Below are 22,133 nucleotides of genomic sequence, written 5' to 3'. Positions count from 1 at the left end.
TAGGTGATGGGGATGAATCACTTAATGGTTATCTATTCTGTTTATTACCTCTCAGGCACATGGGGTCACTGTTAGAAGTCAGGATGCTGGGCTAGATGGACCTTTGGTCTGACCCTGTCGGGGTGTTCTTATGTTCCTGGTATGGAAAGATGACAATGTGAAAATGACTGGGCATGAACCATTTCACAGGATTTGTAGTTTTAGCCAGATCAGTACACTAAGCAGTGCTGCATAATTATTTGATTGGACCATAGCTTTATCACACAGTATGGACATTTTACCAAGATTCTGTACAGCTGCATGTTTTACATTACTGATGTGGTATAATGCCCATTGTGTAGGGCTATTGTGACTTGATTAATTACAAAATGTGAAGCTGTATGCACATTTGTACCAAGTGACAAATAATCAAAAGGGGAGGTAGATTAATAGTCACAAATTATTAACCAGTTTTCTGCACAGGATTTGTCGTTCCACTTGCCACTTGAATGCATTTCTACACAGTTCTCTATTCCTCCATCATTATTTGGCTCATTGGATGCCCAGTTTAAATATCATAATGTTTCACCATTTAAATGTTCAAATGGGTCTTCTCCCTATATGTAATTTATTCCAGGAAATGGCATTTTGTTATGTCTACCTGCTATTTGTTGGTTGGCACTGTTTTCTGCAGAATTCCTTAGAGATGCAAGCAGGCCACCAGTTTGGGAATATGCCTTCAGAGTCCTCAGGTTTGAATACTTTTCCTCGACAGTCATGCCATTTGGGAAAAGAAGAACTAGGAAGGCACATTAGCACAGGACATCCGCCTTGCTTTCATCATGCTATAACGGAGAAGCTGTTTCTGGGGAGCCTACATAGGAAAGCTGCTCTCTTTTGTGGCTAACCCTAATGTGGGAACACTGCAAACAGATGCACAGGCATTTTTGCTGATGGGTTCTGATGCCACAATTCCTGTTTGCTGCAAACCAGGAGTGTAAAAGAGGTTTAATCTTTTATTGAGATATCAAGATTAAGGGACAAAGGGTCCCTCAGGGGAAAACACTTGGAACAGATGCACACAGAAGAAATCTAACAGTTTATGTGGCACCTAGAAGATTTACCCAGGCTTGGGGCTGGGGCAGTCCTGGATGGGGACATGATTCCAGTCAACTGCTGTCACCTGCCTGGTGATTCTGTCTCTTTTCTGTATGGTTTTGTGTGCCCTCATATAAATGGGGGGGCAGGCGGGGGAGGCAGGAGCTACACCTCTTCCACCCTCCCTAAATGGTACCTTGTGGTGGGAGGCTCGGGGCTGCGGAAGTCTCAGATGGGAGAGGGGGCAAACCCTCAGCCAGCCCCTTTCACTTGCCTGCTGAATCTCTCTCTTTTCTGTATGGTTTTATGAGAAGCAATCCCATTCCAGGCACATCCCATTTTCCTAGCACAACCAAACCCTTATCTTAATTTAAGGCATGATCAGAGGAAGCTGCACACCAAATTTGGTGGTTCTAGCTCATACCAGTTAGGAGGAATTCTTAAACAAACTGACAGACACATAGACACACCGGCAAGCAGACAGACAGACTCATGCAGACACTGACACATGGACTTTCCTAGGCGCTACACTAGCGCTCCGCGAGTTCGAACTTAATTCGAACTAGCGGAGCGCTTAGTTCGAACTAGGTAAACCTCATTGTACGAGGACTAAGCCTAGTTCGAACTTACTAGTTCGAATTAAGGGCTGTGTCACTCTGGGCACCACCAGGGAAACTCGTATGCCCCCCTCCCAGCCCCGGAGCCCTTAAAGGGGCATGGGCTGGCTACGGTGCCCGTGCCAGGTGCAAGCCTGCCAGCACCCAGCCAGCAGACCCTGCACCTGGCACGCCATGAGCCAGCCACCCGATGCCCCCCAGCCCTCCCCCTCTTCCCGGGACCAGGCTGGCGGCTCTTGGGAGCCTGGCCAGGACCGCAAGAGGTGGGCACCCGCCTGGTCTAGTGCAGACATTGTGGACCTCATTCACGAACTCCGCACTAGGCACAGGAAAGTGGCCGTCTAGGGCAGGAGAGCTGCCAGCCTGGCCACCCAGGAGCAGGTTTGCATGAAAATCAGGGTGGTCCACTGAGACCCCCCAACCCTGAGCCCTGAGCTTAGAATGGCCGTACTGGGTCAGACCAAAGGTCCATCTAGTCCAGTAGCCTGTCTGCTGACAGCAGCCAACCCTAGGGACCCTGGAAGGGATGGACCAAAGACAGTGACCAAGCCATTTGTCTCGTGCCATCCATCTCCAGCCTCCCACAAACTTTGGGCAGGGACACCACTTCTACCCCCTGGCTAATACCACTCCATGACTTGATCTAACTTCTCTTTAAACTCTGTTCTAGTTCTAGCCTTCACAGCCTCCTGCAGCAAGGAGTTCTACAGGTTGACTCTTTGATTTGTGAAGAGAACTTTCTGTTACTAGTTTGAAGCCTGCTACCCATCCCTTTCCTTTGGTGTCCTCTAGTCCTTCTATTATGGGAACTAATGGAGAACTTTTCTTCATGCACCCTCTCCACACCACTCTTGCTTTTATAGACCTCGATCATATCCCCCCTCCGTCTCCTCTTCTCTAAGCTGAAAAGTCCCAGTCTCTTTAGCCTCTCTTCATATGGGACCTGTTCCAAACCCCTGATCATTTTAGTTGCCCTCCCCTCTCCCAGCCTCTCTCTTCCCCTCTCCCACCTCTTTTTCCCAGTCTCCCCCAGTAATGTTCAATAAAGAAAGATTCTATTTTTGATCACACGTTTTCTTTATTTTGTACATCAGGAAGGGGGGTTAGGGAAGGGTAAGTGGAAGGAGGTGAGGGAGGAATGGGGTTCGCGCCCCTGATGGGGAGGACTGGGCTGGCTCTGTGGGCTTCTCGGGGTGGAAGCTCTCCTGCAGCCCCCCGATTGCCCCCCCCCCCAGATGGCAGCCTGTGGCAAGTACAGCCGGGGTGATGGCCGAGGGCTGTGATGTTCCGCATGTGGGCACTCAGGGCACTCCAAGCCAGGACTGTCTGTCCGGGGTGGGGGTCGGGTCCCTTTAAGCACAGCCCTCGGCTAGCCTGAGACAGCATCTCCACGCTCTAAGTCCTCATCTGATGCCCTGCCGGCACTGCTTCCGGCCATCCTTAACCTCTGTTCAGGGTCCACTCTGTGTGGACATGCTAGTTCGAATTAGCAAAACGCTAATTCGAACTAGTTTTTAAGTCTAGCTGCGCTAATTCGAATTAGCTTAGTTCGAATTAACTAATTATTGTTGTTTAAGGACTGGCTAGTGACTTTAGGCCAGGCTGTGAAGGAAGGTATGTATGTAAGGTGCACTATGCAGGAGCAATCCTGAGATGCATTGGGGCTCAGATTAACCCTTCCTCCCCCATTTCCTCCTTATTCCTGGAGCATAATATTTTATTGCTGGACGAGGCCACCAGTAAATCACTCTTCACCTTGTGCTGGCTCTGTTCCTCTGGCCGGGGAGAAAGATGGAATGGAGCCACGGCCCTGTTCCTTTCCCTTTCCTCTCTGCCCCCCTGCACCAGACGAGTAAGCAGGTGGGGGGCCTCCCTTAAATAGGTGTCTGAGATACAATCCTGCTCCAAATTAATAATAAGTGTGGACCCCAGAAATGAGGTAAGCTTGGGGGATTCTTCTTGTGTGCCCACAGCCTGTGTTAGGGACGGGGTGGCAACCTCCTCTCATGCATGCACGGGTAGGGTTGCCAGATGGTTTATCCAAAAATACCAACCCCCCCCCCCCCAAAAAAAAACAAACAAAAAAACCCATCAGGGAAAAAATTCTGTTGAGAGAAAAAAAGGGGGGTGACCAAAGTTATTGAGGGGAAAAAAGACCCTGAGAGTTGTGTGGCGGCATGTCGGAGTTCCCTCACCTCCTACACCCCCGTAGTGGCATGAACAGACTCCACCAGCCAGTAGACTAGAAAGAGTTTATTGCTTCTCCAGGATACAGCACAGCAGAGATGTAATCTGGGTATAGGGCAGGCCTAGGATGCCTCAGGCCCCCTTGAGATGGGGGAGACTGGGCCCCTAAATCCCAGACTCTTTCCTAGGCTGCTTCCTCCATGATACCAGACAGAAACTAAAAACGTCCCTTCCAGCCCTGCCCCCCAGCCAGAGGCTGGCCTCTTCTCCTTCCTTTGTTTCTTTCCCTGGGAGGTAAACAGTTAAACAGGTTACCTCCCTGTCCCATCAGCTACTCTGCTGAGCCGTGGTACAGACAGCAGCCAGTGGGGTCACCCACAGCCCCAGCCTAGCAACCAGCAAGGTACCAACACTATCACAAGTTGTTAAGCAAAAAAAATTTTTTTAAAAAAAGCGTGGCCCCTTTAAGAAATGCTTTTGAGGCTTTTCGGCCCTAACAGGTTGGTGGCAGCCGTCTGCAATCTTGTCTCCCTGCCGGACAGTTCCCCTGCGGAACCTGGTACGCACCCAGGACTTTCACCTCCTGGCTGGGAAAAAATCAGAAAATACGACACATTTTAGAATAGGAAATACTGGACACCTGGCAACCTTACACATGGGTGGATGTGGAAGTTTTGTATGGCTAGATAATAGGAACCACAAACACTCCAGCAGTACTAGTTTGGAATAGAAGTGTAGAACTTAGGCTACGTCTACACTGCAATGATCTGGCGGAAAAAGGTACGCAAATTGTGCTTTGCAATTTGCTTACCTTTTTTGATAGTTTTTTCGGAAGAGGCTTTTCTGAAATTTGGCCCATCTACACTGGGCCAAATTTTGGAAAAGCCTCCTCTTCCGAAAAAGCCTGTCCGCTGATTGACGGCTTTGCCTGGATCTCTCCACTGCTCCTTTCCTGGGATGGAGGTGGCAGAGTCTTGATGTCTCCAGCAAGGGGGCTTTGGGCCTTGTCCACCCAATCACAGGCCATCTCTAAGGAATCCTTTACCTGTGTTAAATATCATTTTTTTAATTTGTAGAAGTATTGTTATTTGCCTTGTAACAGCCCCTAACAGCCCTACTGCTGGGATCAAGTGTTTGTAGCTAGGAATATTAAACTTCCCATCCAAAATAATCAGGGTACTTCCTGGGGTGTCCAATATAGCCTTTTTTCTCCTGATCATCCTCTCTCTTATTGGTCCAGCAGGGGCCCTCTCTCTTGAGTGACCTTGTGGTCCCTTTAATCCTGGTCATTCTAATGTCAGATTATACGAACATTTTTAAAAAAAAAAGACAAAAAGATGAGTGAGAAATAAAAGCTTTGAAGATGAATAGGATGAGGTTTGATCATATAGGCCAAATTCTACTTGCAGTTCTACTCTGACAATTCTCCTGGGAATTCAGGGTGTAAATCAGCTAAGAACTTAGCCCTTGAAATCTAATAAAATCTAAACTCTGATATGGGTGTTCCCATAGTAATAAACAGCTCATTAACTAAGTGATGGAGTGATTTAATTTAGATTTAAAAAATTCTCTCAACAAACAGGAAAACATTTTGAAAAGGGTGAAAGGTTCTACATGTGCTACCCATCCCAGAGGTATACAGTTCTGTATGGTAACAGTCTTCATTTTCACATTAAACAAGCATCAGAGCCTTTTCGTAATTACCAACAAGCATTTAAGAACCTCCAGAGTTTACATGATTTATTATTATCTGCACTTATAAACCCCTTTTGTAGAACTTTTTGCAGAGCTACATGGTTTGTGATAAGCACCCCTTTCAAGAGGTGCTGTTAAATAATTACCACTCTGACATCTGTATGAAGAGCAACTACACCTAGGGTACGTCTAAACTACATGACTCCGTCGACGGAGGCATGTAGATTAGACAGATCGGCAGAGGGAAATGAAGCCGCGATTAAAATAATCGCAGCTTCATTTAAATTTAAATGGCTGCCCCGCTCTGCCGATCAGCTGTTTGTTGGCAGATCGGGGCAGTCTGGATGCGCTGTGTCGACAAAGAAGCCTTTCTTGACTGGCACAGGTAAACCTGGTTTCACGAGGCATACCTGTGCCGATCAAGAAAGGCTTCTTTGTCGACACAGCGCGTCCAGACTGCCCCGATCTGCCGACAAACAGCTGATCGGCAGAGCGGGGCAGCCATTTAAATTTAAATGAAGCCGCGATTATTTTAATCGCGGCTTCATTTCCCTCTGCCGATCTGTCTAATCTACATGCCTCCGTCGACGGAGGCATGTAGTCTAGACACACCCCTAGTGAAATAAATAGTTTTATATCTTGGTCTCCCTTTAGGGCCTTCCTTCCCATCTCTTCCAGGTAATCCACTCTGAGTAGGGCCACCTACACACAACCTACATGCAATGAGATCCCACTGTTGGAATTGGTGGCTTGGATTTGTCATGAATGTTGTCATCAAGGATGCTCATTTAACAAAATGCTCAAAAGAGGAAGCAGTGTCATTTTTCCCAGTTTCAGTCTGAATTCATGGCATCGATTTATTCTGTATATTGTGAACTGATTAAAGAAATGACAAACACCGACATCCTGCATTGATTGTACTGATTTGTAGTTATTTTACAGAAAGCACCTGGGCTCATGGAAGACACATCATTGCAATCTGAAAAGATCTTAATGTATTTTTTAAAAAACCTTTGTTAAATTATTCACCATGCCAAACCTAAAGCTGCTGAATTTAAGTCCCATCTTATATCAACGAAAATCAAACATCAGTTTGCTTTGTACAAAATCCATTGCTCTAACAGCCAGTTGGCTGTTACAAACTCTGTATTTTAGCAATTGGCAGCCAAGACACTAACAAACGTAGCCCGGTTAGTACATTCAGCCAAGAATGAAAGGGGTTTAGCATTAGTTAAACCCTGACATGTCACTATGAAGGCTGCCAAAACACCACCTATTTAATAAGCAGAAGATGCATCATATTGCATTTTCAATCAAATAGGATAAAATTATGGCAAACATTACTCGGTGTCATTACACACAATGCCATCACCTATACCAACCAAATTATACAACCAATCAACATGCTACATTCAATTATCTATATTTAAGTAATGCCAGGTATAAATCTTCATACACACTGACCACAGCTTCATCATTAAAAATAACTGCCTCCATACCCTCCAGCCATTTACTCTGTGATTTTTGGGGCTGTACAGAAGTCTTAACAAAAATAATTGAGGAGTTCAGTCCACAGTGTATGGCTGTGTCTACATTGGTATGATCTTGCGCAAAAGTGGCCGCTTTTGCGCCAAAACTTGCTGCCTGTCTACACTGGCCGCGAGTTGCGCAAGAACACTGACGTTCTAATGTATGAAATCAGTGCTTCTTGTGCAAGAACTATGATGCTCCTGCTCAGGAATAAGCCCTCTTGCGCAACTGTTCTTGCGCAAGAGGCCAGTGTAGACAATCAACATGAATTTCTTACACAAGAAAGCCCAATGGCTAAAATGGCCATCAAAGCTTTCTTGCGCAAGAGAGCGTCTACACTGGCATGGATGCTCTTGCGCAAAAAGCACATCTCTTCCACAAAAGAGTTCTTGCGCAAAATCATGCCAGTGTAGACATAGCCATATATATGCTTTGGAAGAGGTAACATGGAGCTCTGGGTTCACAACCATGTCACCTGGGAGTTTTTAGTTTACTTAAAAATCAGGAGCAGATGGTTCCAGTTTGTCTTTAAATGGTGGAGGTGAAGGAGTGAGGAGATGTTGATGGATGGCAAAATAAACTGGAGGAGGAATTGATTTGGTCAAAGAAGTTGCAGCATAGAACCTAAGCATCTGCATTAGCCTGACCTCTGGATAAGACCACAACCATAAGTGTCATGCTATGCTAATGTACCCCCTTGATACTCATGCTCTTGGAGCAGAAGTGCCATTCTGCAAACTAGGGATGGAAATGGTTAACTGGTTAACCATTGAACCTCTCCCTTAACAGGTGAGGCTTACTGGTTCCACTTAACTGGTAGGAACTGGAACAACTCCCCTCACGCCCCGGACCGGGGGCTGTTTCAGTCCCATGGGACTCACTGCAGGCAGGGGATGCTCCCACACTGCAGTTTACATGTTGTGGGCCCCGCCCCCAGGAAGATTTGCTGCGGGCTCTGCAGTTTATATATTTAAGCTTAGCACGTGTGCCCGTGTAACCGCTCAGATTTTTACGTGATTACATTTTGAAATGACTTTTTACATCCCTGCTGCAAACTCCTCAAAACATTTGTATGCTTGTCTGAAACACACCCACACTGAAGTCCCTTAGACATGTGCCCACTGCTATCTATTACATTATGGCTGGGCAGAATCAGATATTTCACCTTTGGGTCTCTTTTAGAAGAAGCCCCTTTGAGGCTCTTGTATTATGTAGCAGAAAGATCATGAGAAAAGCTTGGCTTTTGGCTAGTTTCACAAAGAATTTCTGCATATGTCTCACAAACCAAAATTGGCTTTATTTTCATCATCTGGCAAATTTACAGAACCTGTTTGTCAAAAATCTGTCTGCTGAACAATTTAGTTATCCTGAGTACTTCATACTCCTCACTCAATAGTGATAGATGTTAATGTACTTCTAGAGAGCCTCTAGCCAACCATCTCTGGATGCTTTACAAACAATAATGAATGTAATCCTCACAATCATTCCTGAAAAACATTGTTGTTTTATGAACGCCTTATATCAATATTTTCAACCACAATAGCTTAAAGTTAGGTTACTACATCAGTGGTCTCATTTTCAGAAGTGCTAGGTTCCCAAGCCAAGATCTTTATAAGTAATTAGTGATTTTTGGGTGCCCAACTTACATTAGCTTGATTCTCAGGCATTGGGAATGGCAGCTCTTTCTGAAAAATCAGTGTCCTTTAAGAGTCTCAAGTCGGGCACTGATGTACCTTTACTGTAAGTAAGGTACCAAAAGTTCAGCTAAGTCTGATACATAGTGTTAACAAAAGTTGAAGGCAAACATGTAAAAGAACTGTGAACAAATGCACTTCACTAAAATTCCAGAGTTGTTTCCTGGGTCAACTAATGAGCAATGTGCTCGGTTGATGATTTACTACTCAATTGATGATTTCAATGACACTATTCTGATTTATCGCACCTGGGGATCTGGGAGCCAGGGTGCTGGAATTGTACAACATTTTTTTGACAGTCCATTCATTTGCAACACGTGCATGGATGTGGGACTATTTTGGCAATACCACTTGTGCAAGTAATCCCATTGATTTCAGGCCTTGGCCCTATTAAGGAAGCCAAAGAAGAGAACAGGGAGGTAATGAAGAAGAAGCCTGTATTGTAGGCCAAAACAGAGGCTCCTAAAAGTCAAGGAGGGGCAGTTAGCCCGAGAGAAAATGGAGGCAGCCATTCCATATAGAGTACTCCAACACTTGCTATTAATGTGAATATGTTCATCCTTCCCCACCTTCCTTGCAAAAGCCACCTTCTACTGGGGGAAACAATCCTCTGAGCTGTTTGACATGTGGCAAAACTGGGCATAAAGTTAGAAGATGTCCCCAACTCAGAGACATGGGAGACTTCATCTGAAAGCTCCTACAAGGTTGAGTGAATCAAAGAGTGTACTGCATCCCAACTGAAGAACTACTCCTGCATGGTTAATCAGTCTGAAGCAATGACTACCCCAGAAAAGCAGCTGCCTAAAGGTCTTCCAGGATCTGCCTCAGAAGTTACAGGAAAGGTGGAAGGACGCATCTTCGGCAGGGAACTCTAAGTAATCTTCATATTCATCTCTCTTTGTGACAAGATACTAATGTGGCACAGATACATGCTTATCCAAAAAGCTCTGATAGAGTACATGCTCTGTAGAACTTTTCATGTTTTTCTTTTAATTAGCTATGTTTAGATTAAAAATGCTTTCTACTAAGCATAATTGTGACAAATTCAGCTAATCTATTAAGAATTTATATTTTATATAGCAGCAACTATTGGGAAACATAGATAAGTTTAGGACTCAGCAAGGTACTGGCTTTGACTTCAGACTAATCAATTTAGCCATTCACAGAGCTCTAATTTGTCCTGAGCCATCACAAGCTATTTATTCATATTAAGTCAGCTGAATTCTAAGTGCACCTTTGTGCCCTGCAACATCAAATGAGAAACATGCTCCTCTTCAAATGTGCCACAGCAGAATTTGATGTACAGTTGGGTGTTGGGCCAACAGAAAACAATATAGTCTGTCTGTCCTGGGAAAAGAAATAAAGTCTTACAAAGACATCAAAGAGAGTCTCTTAGACAGGACAGAGCCTACTGGAACTCAGATATTGGGGGTAATGGGGCCATTTAAGCACCTTTCATACCATTCATTTTGTTTTGAGAAGATTTTCTTTGTTTCTAATTAAACTGATTTTACTGGAGGCCCTTGAGATCTGAGACTGTTTGGGGAAATTCATGCAATCTGTCATCTAATTGCATGTAAACCCTTCACACCTGAATGTACAGTGCATATGACAGTTCGCCAACAAAAAATGAAATGTTACAAATAACAGTATAAAAACACAGTGGCTTAAATTCCTCTAGATTTAAGGCAATTCCCACAATCCTACCCAAAGTTTAATAACAAATATATGTCTTCAAATAATTCCCAGAAGAAAGCACAGAAAGGTTTCTTAAAGTCAAATAAAAGTTTTTTGGAACTACGTCTTCCTTGTGTTTGTACATCTCCTGGCACAACTGACTTTTGACCTAGCCTGTGGTCTCTGGAGTACAGCAATAGAAAAAATAAATAATAAATGTTAACAAGGCAAGCAAATGCCCTGACACGCATGTTCGTTAGGCATACAGGTAATCTCTTGTGAGCATTGAGAACAATGTCAAGTCTGTCTTGAATCTCCTAGGAGACTAATCCATCTATATCTCTTTCTGCACGGGGCTGCATCTGCTTATGTGGATTTTATCAGATTCGCTACATAAAGGAAAACTTGAGCTAACATTGTTTAGCACTAAAAAAACAGAATCTGATGATTTGGTTTTAAAACTTTGCCATCCTATAAGTCTGCAAAGCCCCTTTAAACATGATAGATATTTGATCCTAACATACTTCTGCAGATGCCACTTCCGTCAGATGATGCGAAGGCAATATGGTCAGTGGTTTAAAATTCACACACAATTAAACGTCTCTCTCCACAGGATTTGTCGTTCCACTTTCCACTTGTATAGACTTCTACACAGTCCTCGGCTCCTTTGTCGTTATTTGGTTCCCTGGGCTCCCAGTTGGAATACACAATGTTTTCTCCATTCAGATACTTGAAACGACCCTCTGTCTGGATATCGTTTATCCCAAGAAACACGGGTTTGTTGTACAAAGCGACTATCTGATGGATGGCGGTGTTTTCGGCGGCATTCCGAGGAGAAGCAAGCTGGCCTCCAGCTTGGGAGCACCTTTGCTTCAGACTCTCAAAGTTGCCTTCATAGCCACTGGTCATGAATATCTTTTCACCAACAATTCTGCCATTTGGGAACGTTATAACTAGAAAACAAAGCGATATCACCACATTAGGCCTCTAGCTAAGGACAATTTTGTGAATTCAACTGATTTATGGGGGCAGGTGGCAGAAATCAGTTAAACACCATTGATTTCAATGGAGTTATATCACTCTATACCAGCTGATAATCTTAACCATGGAGAATATCACTGAAGTATAGTGATCCTTAGGGCTATATGCTACATTATAGATTAAATCCCCACTCATCCCATCCTCCAGCTCTATCTCTGAGGACCTGATCTTAGAACCATTGAATTCATTCCTCACCTCTTGGCCTGAATTAGCTTCAATCTGCTGTGATCGTTAGGATATACTGAAAAGCCCATCTCTTCTTCCAGCACAGCTCACTGTGTATTGTCACTGGAAGACTTCCACCCACCCATCTCTCACTGACCTCCCGTAATACCCCATTAACATCAGGTTAATTAACCACCACCCTTAATATCTCATTAACATTACGGTGTGATTCTGAAATAGCCAGAAGTCTTCGTGTTTCCCGTTATGTCTTCAAGTTTCTGCCAGAACTGGACCTTTGCCTCAAGATGGTGACAAAGGCTACTCCTTCAGGATGTCTGGCAGAACTAAGGGTATGTCTACACTGCCACCCTAGTTCGAACTAGGGTGGCTAATGCAGGCATTCGAAGTTGCAAATGAAGCTCGGGATTTAAATATCCCATGCTTCATTTGCATCTTGCCGGGCGCCGCCATTTTTAAATCCCCGTTAGTGTGGACTCCGTGCCCATGGCTACACACGGCACAGAGTAGGTAGTTTGAATTAGGCTCTCTAATTTGAACTACCGTTACTTCTCGTAGAACAAGGTGTACCAGTAGTCCGAATTTGCATACGGGCAAAGATGCACCAGTTTAACTAAAGGTGTACTTTTAAACCAGTTTAGTTAAACCAGAGCAAAGTCCTCCATAGACAACTTTCATTTGATTTAAAGCTGGTTTAGTCAGCTCTGTTTGATTCCTTGATGACTTAAGCTAAATTCATATAATCCAGTGTATAATCAATTTGAGATTGTTCACCCAGTTTTCACCAGTTTAATTAAAATGGATTAGAATTAGTTAATGTGGTGCAACATTTATGTGAAGAATAGCTTTTTCTCCACATAGGGTCTGATCATGTGACGAGACCGGTGCATACTTTTAGTGACTGTAACTGGATTCAGTGAGATCTGAGGGCACTTGGGATAACTCCAGAAAATTTATCCCTCCTCGGATTGCCCTTTGTATTGTCTATGGGGCATCACATAAGTCTGAGTTTGTGTACAATTAATTAACAATGAAAATGAACTGAACCATGGCTTAAAGGCATCAGACTACAACTCAGGAAGCTTAAACAAGATTAGAGATATAATTGTGTTGAAAGGCACCATCCTACTAGTGCACCATCTTACCTTGTTTGTACTTGGAGAAGCTGCTTTGCAGAGCTCTCAGCTGACCTTCCAAAGTGCTTACTTGCCTCTTAACGAGGTTGATCTCTGAATGAAGAAAGTTGCATGATTTTTAATGTTACAAATTAATAAGCAATACAGGCAAATCACAGCAGACCTATCGTTTCTATTTTAGATGTCTTAGATCTACACCTCTACATGACCAGGGTATAGACCTAAATCTGGATCACTGAAATTTTCTGTGTGATAAAAAATACACATGATGTACCTATAACCTGAAGGAAAGATTTGCATCACATTGACTTACTCTTTAAGGACAGGGCTGGATTAAACATCATTACAGTATCCATCTATAATAAAGTTTGGAGACCTAAGTCTATAGATGTGTCACTTTTAGTGCTTTGATTGGTCTGCATTGGCTACATAATACTAAAATGCTTTCCCCACTGCTGCTGTATCACTGAGAGGTATCGTTTTACATTTTGTAAAGTATTAGAAGGAGTTGGAAGAGGATGCTTTCAGGTTGTGGACTAGGGAACAACTTCTAAACGGTATCATAGGGACTCACTCACAAATTGTTACAAGCTTGGACATGCAGATTTCTCTGTCTCTCTCTCTCTCTCTCTCTCTTTCTTTCACACACAGTTACAGACTGCAATATTTTGATTCTCCCATTACAATTTCATTTTACCACACCACCACAGGTGATATCCAAAAAACCAATTGGGTTGATCTCTGTGTTACAGGAGTAGTGTTTGATCATTTGTTCTAAAGTAAGAAGCTCTTCCTCCCTTCCCTTCCATGTAGGAATTAAAAAATTCCTCAGCCCATTGCATCTGGAATCCTCATGAAAATTTCAAGGTATTTTTTCTCTGGCCAAAAAGAGCCAGAAAGGAAGCAGTTGTTTTTTAAATGATTTTTGAACATATAAATTAGTCTCACATAGGAAAAAATTGTAATCCTTAGAATGAGTTTACTACTCCATGATGTGGAAAAAATATCGTTCTGATTTGGCGCTAGACAAAATATGAGTTTTGTCACTGATTTCAATGGGACCAAGATTTTACTCAAGAAATAGAGGGCTGCAATATAATTTATAAACTACTACTTATTAATCTGATATTCCATAGTGATGTTTTGATCTTTATATTTGGATAATATTGCACATATTGCAGATGACCCAGTTTACATAAAGTAATCAAACACATATAAACTGAATATATATTGAGAAAAAGATAATCTCTCATTATACATGTTTTCCCCAGATGGGGCTTACTTGAGCCCCCTTGTGGATGTGGACAGCAAGAGATCTAAAACAAACAAACAAAGCAAACCCCATGCTGGACTTACCTGATAGTCCACTGTCTCCTTTTGTTCCTTTTTCACCTATTGAACCTTTATCACCTTTTGGCCCAGGAGAACCAATTTGCCCTTTGAGGCCTTGCAAACCTGAGCTTCCTTGTAACCCTATTGTTAAATCAAGTGAAAAAGATGCAAAAACACAGGTTATTTTGCAAGTAGTTTCTTATATATGAAGTTAGAAGACACTTATAGATTTGCATGCTGCTATTCCTCTAAAAATCTCATAGTTTTTTACCAACAATGAATCCAGCCTTGATGCCCTCTTTTAACTAAATAGTATTACACCCATTTGCAAATGAAGTAACTGACATCCAGACAGGAAGCCACATTTGCTAAGGTCACTTAAGGAAAAAATAGCAGGCTAGGTATAGAATCCAAGTGTTTTGTTAAGTAATACACCACTCTAACAAATGGATAACCATGCTCTCACATGTTTTTGTTTATCTGAACATTGGACTGAGATCCAGGAATACCTGTGTTCTCATGAAAGCTCAAATAGAAATTTGCTGCCCATCTTGGACAAAATCCAACTTCTACAGGTTGTGCCCCAGTTTCTGTATGTGCAAAATATGGATAGTCACCCATGCCTTCAGAACTGATTCATATTTGTCAAGTGCTTTGAAAATGCAAAGCACTATATCTCTATTAGGCTTTATAACAACAGTAGTGACATATATAGACTTTTGCTTGCTGTTTGCTTGCTATTATTTTGCCTGAGCAACAATTGAATAGAAAAACGCAAAGAGTGCATTATTAGATGTAATTCCACCATCTAATACCAATTACATCTAAATGCTGAATATCATTATTTAGGAAAATTAGGATCTCATCAAATGTGAGGCAATTTTATTTAGACTAATAATTCTGACATCATGTAGAGAATACAGTTCAACACAAATAGAGTTTCTGTTAAGATTTAGCATTCATGTTCAGTGACAACAAATGGGGTGATGAAAGTAGGTAAGTTATGTCCTTATTTTGACTCAAAGGATTAGTTTACTGTCAGGAATGGTAGCTTAACTTTCTGGGATGTGTAATTTTGTAATCCTAAATACAGTAAAGGCTTGTCTACAGGGGAAGTGACCAATGTAGGTACCCTGCTATATATTTATTCCATTATAATTATGCTGGTCAATTTCCCTGTGCTGACAAGCCCTAACTGGCATTGGTTAGACATGGGAACACTGAAATACTGAACCCCCACTCCCTCTCAATAAAATCCCCAAGTTATTCATTCAGTAATTTTTAACCTGGTCACAACTAAGAATTCCCATGAATTTCAACAGAGAGGCTATATTTCAAAGAGCTGATTCCAAATTTCTATGGTAAAGGAGATTTGTTTATGCTTCAGATAAATACAGAATTCAAAGACTGTGCACTTAACTAAATGGAATCTTTAACTCATTCAGTCTGTGTCCATTTACTATCTCCTAAGGCTACAGGACAAGTTATCTGCCATTGTAAATGGATGCAACAGAGCTGTGGCTATTTGCAGCAGCAGAGAAATAATTAAATTGGTAGCAATCTTTGCAACCAATGCAGAATATAAGTCTGGCTACATTACTTACCTCTGTCCCCATTGCTTCCTTTTGCTCCCTTTTCACCTACTGAACCTTTGTCCCCCTTTGGCCCCGGGGCACCTGCAATTCCTGGCTTGCCCTCCTGACCTGTGGTTCCTTGCAGGCCTAGAGAGTGATGAAGGAAATGAGATTCACAGCAATTTTATTATAGTGTGATTATTATTACAGTGAGCCTCCCGATGGGGATAATTCTGGGCTTTGACATTTACTTGATGATGGTCTCTGGGCTATGTCTATGTAGACAAAGCCTGAGTGAAGAATGCACAGGGAGACTTGAGCCACGTGTGGAATTTGAAATCTAGCACCATCGTGTAACCGATTATAAATATTGGAGAGAAAATCCTCAGCTTTTTGGCGCATGGCCATCAAACACTCCCATCAAAGCCAGATGATTCAAATGCAACTTGTATCATCCCCACATCATATGGAAATTAGAGAAAGTTATAGAAAATTGCACCTGTCCTACTGCAGAATACCCCACGATCATCGATTCCTGCATATAGCACCACTGGATTGGAAACAATCACAGGAGCATGCAGGGTAGTCGAATGACACCACTTACCTCTCTCTCCTTTGACTCCTTTTTCTCCTAGTGGACCCTTATCCCCCTTTGGCCCAGAAGGGCCTGCATTGCCTGGATCACCCTTCAAACCTGGGACTCCTTGCAATCCTGATGAAACAGATTGAAAGGGTGAAAGAGAAATGTATGTACTTGAAGACGCACCTTTAAGATCCAGATACTTGGCGGACACATGCTGACTTTAATAGCTGCTTAATTCTGGTTATTTTAATCTTTTATTCAGATTATAATCATAGCTCTTACCTCTGCCTCCAATATCTCCTTTAGATCCTTTTTCTCCTGGCGAGCCCTTCCCTCCTACCACTCCAGCAGGGCCCATCTTTCCTGGGGGACCTTGTGACCCCTTTAGTCCTTGCAATCCTAGTGTTGGGTGAAAAGAAAATCAATAGATTTAAGAAAGAAAATAATGAGTGAGTCATCAGAGATTTGCAAATGAATAGGATAAGGGTTGTTTAATTAGGGCCAAATTCTGCTTGAAATTCTACCCTGACAATTCATCCTGAAAACAAACCAGAAAAAAACCCAGAAAAAACCTGCTCCTTGAAATCTAATAATAATATATAAAGTCTGCTGAGTTTCAGTGATCATGATTAGATTGCAATTTTAGTATCAGTTCATTAACTGTCCACCTCTTCCAAGATGTCAAGATGGTTTAATGATTTATTTAAGATTAAAATATCTGTGATAGGAAATGGAAGAAACATATTGACAGGGGCAAGAGTGAAATGATATTTAATTGCAATCAATATTGTGTGAATCAAAAAGAATAGTCTCCTGTGTGTTTATTTGTTTAGGACTACAGCACAGTTTAAATTAAAGGAAGAAAATGTTGGCTGAATATTCTTGCACATTAACACACCAATCCACACTCCCTTTTTATGTATTCATGAAATCTATGGTTTTATTCAAAAATAGTAAAGGTGAGCAAAACCGTTCCAAATATCATCATGAATATATATTTGTCTGGGCATTCACAATGGAAATGCTCCTGTGACTATTTTGAACAGCCCTTTTCATTATTCACACAATAGATTCAGCAAACAATTCAGAATGTTCAAAGATAATTTGTGGACAGAAAAAGGAGAGGAAAGGAGATTTCTGTTTTCAAAACTGAAGTTATTCATGCATGGAAGGAAAAGAAAGCTGGGTGATTTACAGGAACAAACATACTGGTAAGCCAGGAAAAATAATAGAAAATACTCAGAGACAAATCTGCAAATAAAACTTTACATGAACTGTTCAGTGAGCAATTACAAAGAGTAAACTAATGTACAAATATTTTGAACTGTTTGTAGACAATGTAAAAAAAGGAATAAGGCCTGAATTATTCACATTATTCACAATGAATCTGATGACCATTTTTGGGCACCTGTTGTAAAATAATTAATTTGCTTTCCTATAATTTGTAACAAAGTGTATTAGTATTATTATTTATTGTTAAATGAGAAACAAATTCTTAAATGTAAACCTCTATCAGAGAAAAACGTTGTTAGTCATTAAAACTATTTTCCCCCAGAATGCATTCTGGGATTTATATTTGGAATTATGTAGTTGTGCATACCACAGAGTGATACCCTGTAACATGTCTTGATGGAGGATTTTAAATGTTCAGAGTAAATAAGACTATGCTGAAAATGAACGCTACAGTCAAATTATCTGCTTTATTTTACAGTGGGAACTCATACACCCAGAAGAGCATTTACTGATGTGGGTGGTTGCACTGAAGCTGAACAGTTCACTAAAGGGAATCTGGACCCAACTGTGTGTTTGCATGCAGCATGCACGCTTTCCCATGTGACCTTCTGTCCTCCTTCAACTTCTGGATATTTGGGGGAAAGAAAATTTTGACATTTTCACAGTTCTTTCTCTTGTGAGTCAACATAGAGCTACTTCACATTTGTTTTTTAAATTCTGATTTTTTAAAAAACTGGAGGAAATGGCATTTAAAAATCTGTTTCTAAGCCACGTCTAGCAGTAACACCTTTCAATCCCTGCCAACCTGGGCAGAGATCAAATTGGCAATCTAGCGATGAAAGGTTCTACAGCACTTCTTCTAATTCAGGGGCAGCCAGTCTTATAGCATAAGAAGTTTCATTTTGAATATGAACAATTCTGTCCGCGCTATCCCAACCTTTAATAATTACCAATATGAACATAAGGACTTTCAGGTTTTACATACCATATGACTAGTTGCACCTCTTAGTACATCTGTTACAGAGCTACACAGTTTGCAGGAAGTATCTTTTAAATAAGAAACAAATGAAAAAAGTACCAGCCATATGAATAGTAAGCATAACATTAGGAAGGAAATCCATCTATACCTTGGCTTCCCTTTTCTCCTTTAGGTCCTTCCTTCCCATCTCTTCCATCTCTGCCTGGTAATCCATTCTGAGCAGGTCCACATACAATTAGAGTGCATGCATTTGGATCCCATTTCTGAACACTCTGGTTTGGAATTGCATTGGATGTTTTCAACACACATATTTCTAGAGCAAAAATGGTCAGTATTGGAAGCAGCAGCATTGCTCAGGAATGCAACCTGTTGAAAAAATAAATAAATCACAGGGTTACCCTAAGAGCATTTTGACTCCATGTCATCAGTTTATAGTTCATAGGGCAAACAAAAAAATGTTTCAATACAGATATTCTAGTTCATTTATCCTGGGCTGTCATTATTTTACAGAAAGCATCAGTGCTCATGGAAAACACTTTAAAATATTTAATTAAGATCTGTTCAGAATTTAATAAAGTTTTTCCTTTGTTCAATTATTCACAATGCAAAACCGGAACAAGCTTAATTTCAGGCCCATTATTCCGCCTACTATTTAAGTGTTTAAAGACACTTCGGGGCCTGGGCCTGGATCTTATCCAATATACATAAGATCATGAGAAGAAACCAGTGCTTACTGAGGGATGCTTAGTGACTAACTGGATTCGAGATCTGAGCATACTTGGGATAACTCCAGAAAATTCATCCCTCCTTGGATTGCCCTTTGTATTGTCTTTGGGGCATCACATAAGTCTGAGTTCGTGTACAATTAATTAACAATGAAAACCAACTGAACCACAGCTTAAAGGCATCAGACTACAACTCAGGAGGCTTAAAGAAGATTAGAGATATAATTGTGTTGAAAGGCACCATCCTACTAATGCACCATCTTACCTTGTTTGTACTTGGAGAAGCTGCTTTGCAGAGCTCTCAGCTGCCCTTCCAAAGCACTTACTTGTCTCTTAAGGAGGTTGATATCTGAATGAAGAAAGTTGCATGATTCTTAATATTACAATTAATAAGCAATACAGGCAAATCACAGCAGACCTGTCATTCCTACTTTAGATGTCTTAGATCTACACCTCTACACGACCAGGTTATTGAGCTAAATCTGGATCATCAAAATTTTCTATGAGATAAGAATTACACATGATGTGGCTAATCATATCCTGAAGGAAAGATTTGCATCACATTGACTTACTCCTCTTTAAAGACGGGGCTGGATTAAACATCATTACGTTATCCACACAGAATAAAGTTTGGGGACCTAAGTCTGTCACTTTGAGTGCCTAGGCTGGTCTGCCTTGGCTACATAATACTAAAATGCTTTCCCCACTGCTGCTATATTACTGAGAGGTGCCATTTTACACTTTGTAAACTATTGGAGTCAGAGGAAGATGCTTTCAGGTTATGGACTGGGGAGCAACTTCTAGATGGACACCTATTTGGGTCCCCACTGCTCCAGTTAGGGGTAGTACATAATTGCTGGAATAGGCCACAATGCTTAAGAACTAAGTGATCAACTATTTTCAAGAGAGTTAATTGGGTTGAGCCTCGCTCAGGAGTGTGGTGCATGCTGGGAAGGGGGCAATCAGGCTGAGCAGCATTGCTGTCCTAGTTCAGGGCACAACTGCAGTCCAAGCCTAGTTTTCACTAAATGTTGGTGTGAGCAAGAACTACTTGAGAGGGTTTAGCAAAGGGCCAGTGTCATGGCTCTTTCTTCCTCATCATCCAGCAGAAAGGTTACGACTGAGTCACGGTACATCCTGTCCGAAGGTAGCTCAGTGACCATAGTTTCCCTGTGCTCTTGCATCAGTGGTGCTTGCTGAAATGCAATGGCACTGTTGTGAATAGGAACTGCAAAGGAGAGTCTGACTTAAATGGAGAGCGAGGAAAGGGTTAAGCTAATTTGGAGATGCACCTAGGGAGGGGGCTTTTGGGCATTGAGCCAATGAAATGCAGCTAAGGTATTTCAAACAAGAGAGGTTTTTTTTCCTTTTGTTTGGAGCAAAAAGCAGCTTTCTCCCAGGTAGCCGGAGAGACGGACTTTCCCAGGAACAAACTCCTTGAAATGTGTAAGTAGAGAAAAGTTGAGATAATCATCAGGTTTTTCTTGTTTTTCTTGTTTGGGGGTTTGGAAATTATGTCTGAGCTGGTTAATTGTTTTTCTCTTTTGTAACTAAGGATTACAGCCCAGAGATTCTATCATTTCAATCCATGCCTTTAAAAACCAGTCATTTACTATTCTTGCAACAGGAGTCTTGTTTTAGTAACACGTGTTTTCTTTTTCTTTTGGTTATCTGCTATTGGTTGATTTTTGTATCCTTAAACCTATGTGCCTTAGTTACCCAGGAGAAGCAGAGCTCCATTGTGCTCTGCAGGTTATCTCTGTTTGGTTTCCCAACTCCAAGCAAACTGGAGGTTGGGGCAGGGGAGAGAGCTTTGCCTCAGGGAGGCGATTCCAAGTGATCTCTTCCCTGGAAAAGGGTTTTTTAAAATATATTTTTAGTTACACTTGGTGGTGGCAGAGACCAGTCTTCTTTCTTTTTGGGTCTCAGGGAAACTGAGACCGGATAAGTTTGTCTCTGGGAGTTACAGAGACAGGTTCTTGCAGAGTTTATTCTGGTAGCCAGGCCCCATATCTACACTTGAAGTGCTAGGTGGAGGAATTGAGTCATGACAGTCCCAAGTCTTCCTGAGCCATCTTTACAGTCTGGGCCATAAAGCGTGTGCGGCTCAATCTGGGGACTGCTTGCTCACAAGCTGTATTTCTCCCTTTTTGCTAACTAGCCACTTTGCAACTTAGCATCTCTCTGGAGCCAAGTGTCTGCTACAGAAAAAGGTCAGAAGAGATGAAAGATTTGTTTTGTTCAGAAAGGTGCTGCACTAGCAGCAGACTCACAAACTCTGGGCATTTTATACCTGGCAGCCAAGAAACGAACAAACGTACCAGAAAGTTGTATCTATCATACAAACCTTTTTCCCAAGCATGAAAAGAGCTAGCTCAGCACTGACATGCTTCTATGAAAGGATGAAAATCAAACCTAGAAGTACATTTGTTGAATAAGCCAAAGATGCATTTTGAGTAAAATATAAGGCTAAAAGGTATGGCTAGCATTTCAGATTCAATTCCTACAATGCCACCTTCTCTATTAAATGTTAATCTCATATACTGTACAGGTATTCAGAGAGTCACACAATCATCTATTTAAAATCCCAATGTTTTAAAATAAATTCCAAATTACAAATGCTGCTCCCTGCTGAATGCAACGTAATCGTTAAAAGGACAAAATTAAAAAAGCACTTACCCTGTAATTTCAGGTGCTCTACAGCGGCATTACAGGATGAGATAGTAAGAATTCAGCTCTCAATTTATATACTATGCACTGAGTAATGTGGGTTTCTCCCCCTATCACCTTCCGGTAAACAGAAGTTATCATTTTGCTGAAGAACATTTCAACATTCCAGCTTATCTTGCAACAGTGGTGGTAGGAAAAAC

At 41.7% G+C, this 22,133-nt stretch overlaps 1 protein-coding gene and 1 long non-coding RNA gene across 4 annotated transcripts in view; one reads left to right on the top strand and one right to left on the bottom strand.

Moving 5' to 3' along the window:
• Positions 1-6,419: 6,419 nt before the first annotated feature.
• LOC102457721 (uncharacterized) lies at positions 6,420-22,098 on the bottom strand. Of its 2 annotated transcripts, XM_006129934.5 has the most exons (9): positions 21,943-22,092; positions 19,529-19,612; positions 18,687-18,904; positions 16,609-16,725; positions 16,348-16,455; positions 15,774-15,890; positions 14,194-14,310; positions 12,847-12,930; positions 6,420-11,430 (listed from the first exon to the last, which is right to left on the bottom strand). In XM_006129934.5, the coding sequence occupies exons 3-9, from the start codon at positions 18,886-18,888 to the stop codon at positions 11,054-11,056; spliced, it is 1,122 nt and encodes a 373-aa protein (XP_006129996.3). In that variant the 5' UTR covers positions 18,889-18,904; positions 19,529-19,612; positions 21,943-22,092; the 3' UTR covers positions 6,420-11,053. The 2 variants fall into 2 exon arrangements, with proteins under 2 accessions (XP_006129996.3, XP_075790901.2); XM_075934786.2 differs by lacking the exon at positions 16,609-16,725 and having other exon boundaries at positions 21,943-22,098.
• LOC149523975 (uncharacterized) overlaps positions 20,607-22,133 on the top strand; it is a 16,753-nt gene continuing 15,226 nt past the window's right edge. For both annotated transcript variants that reach the window (XR_016350159.1, XR_016350160.1), the window contains exon 1: positions 20,607-20,709. This is a non-coding gene — a long non-coding RNA (uncharacterized LOC149523975). The remainder of the gene's footprint in view (positions 20,710-22,133) is intronic.

The sequence above is a fragment of the Pelodiscus sinensis genome, chromosome 8 (genome assembly GCF_052426305.1).
Source record: "Pelodiscus sinensis isolate ZL-2025 chromosome 8, ASM5242630v1, whole genome shotgun sequence".
NCBI lineage: Eukaryota > Metazoa > Chordata > Testudines > Trionychidae > Pelodiscus > Pelodiscus sinensis.
Note: the sequence above shows the minus strand (reverse complement) of the source record. Positions and strands in the feature narration are given on the sequence as shown.

What these genes read in the sequence shown, in the direction of transcription:
- LOC102457721 (XM_006129934.5), bottom strand. Translation starts at nt 18,888, where the DNA reads ATGCTGCTGCTTCCAATACTGACCATTTTTGCTCTAGAAATATGTGTG. An exon ending in AGGAGTCAAAGGAGAGAGAG is followed by an intron (nt 15,891 to 16,347) that starts GTAAGTGGTGTC and finishes ATCACTCTCTAG; the next exon opens with GCCTGCAAGGAACCACAGGT. An exon ending in AGGAGACAGTGGACTATCAG is followed by an intron (nt 12,931 to 14,193) that starts GTAAGTCCAGCA and finishes TTCTTCATTCAG; the next exon opens with AGATCAACCTCGTTAAGAGG.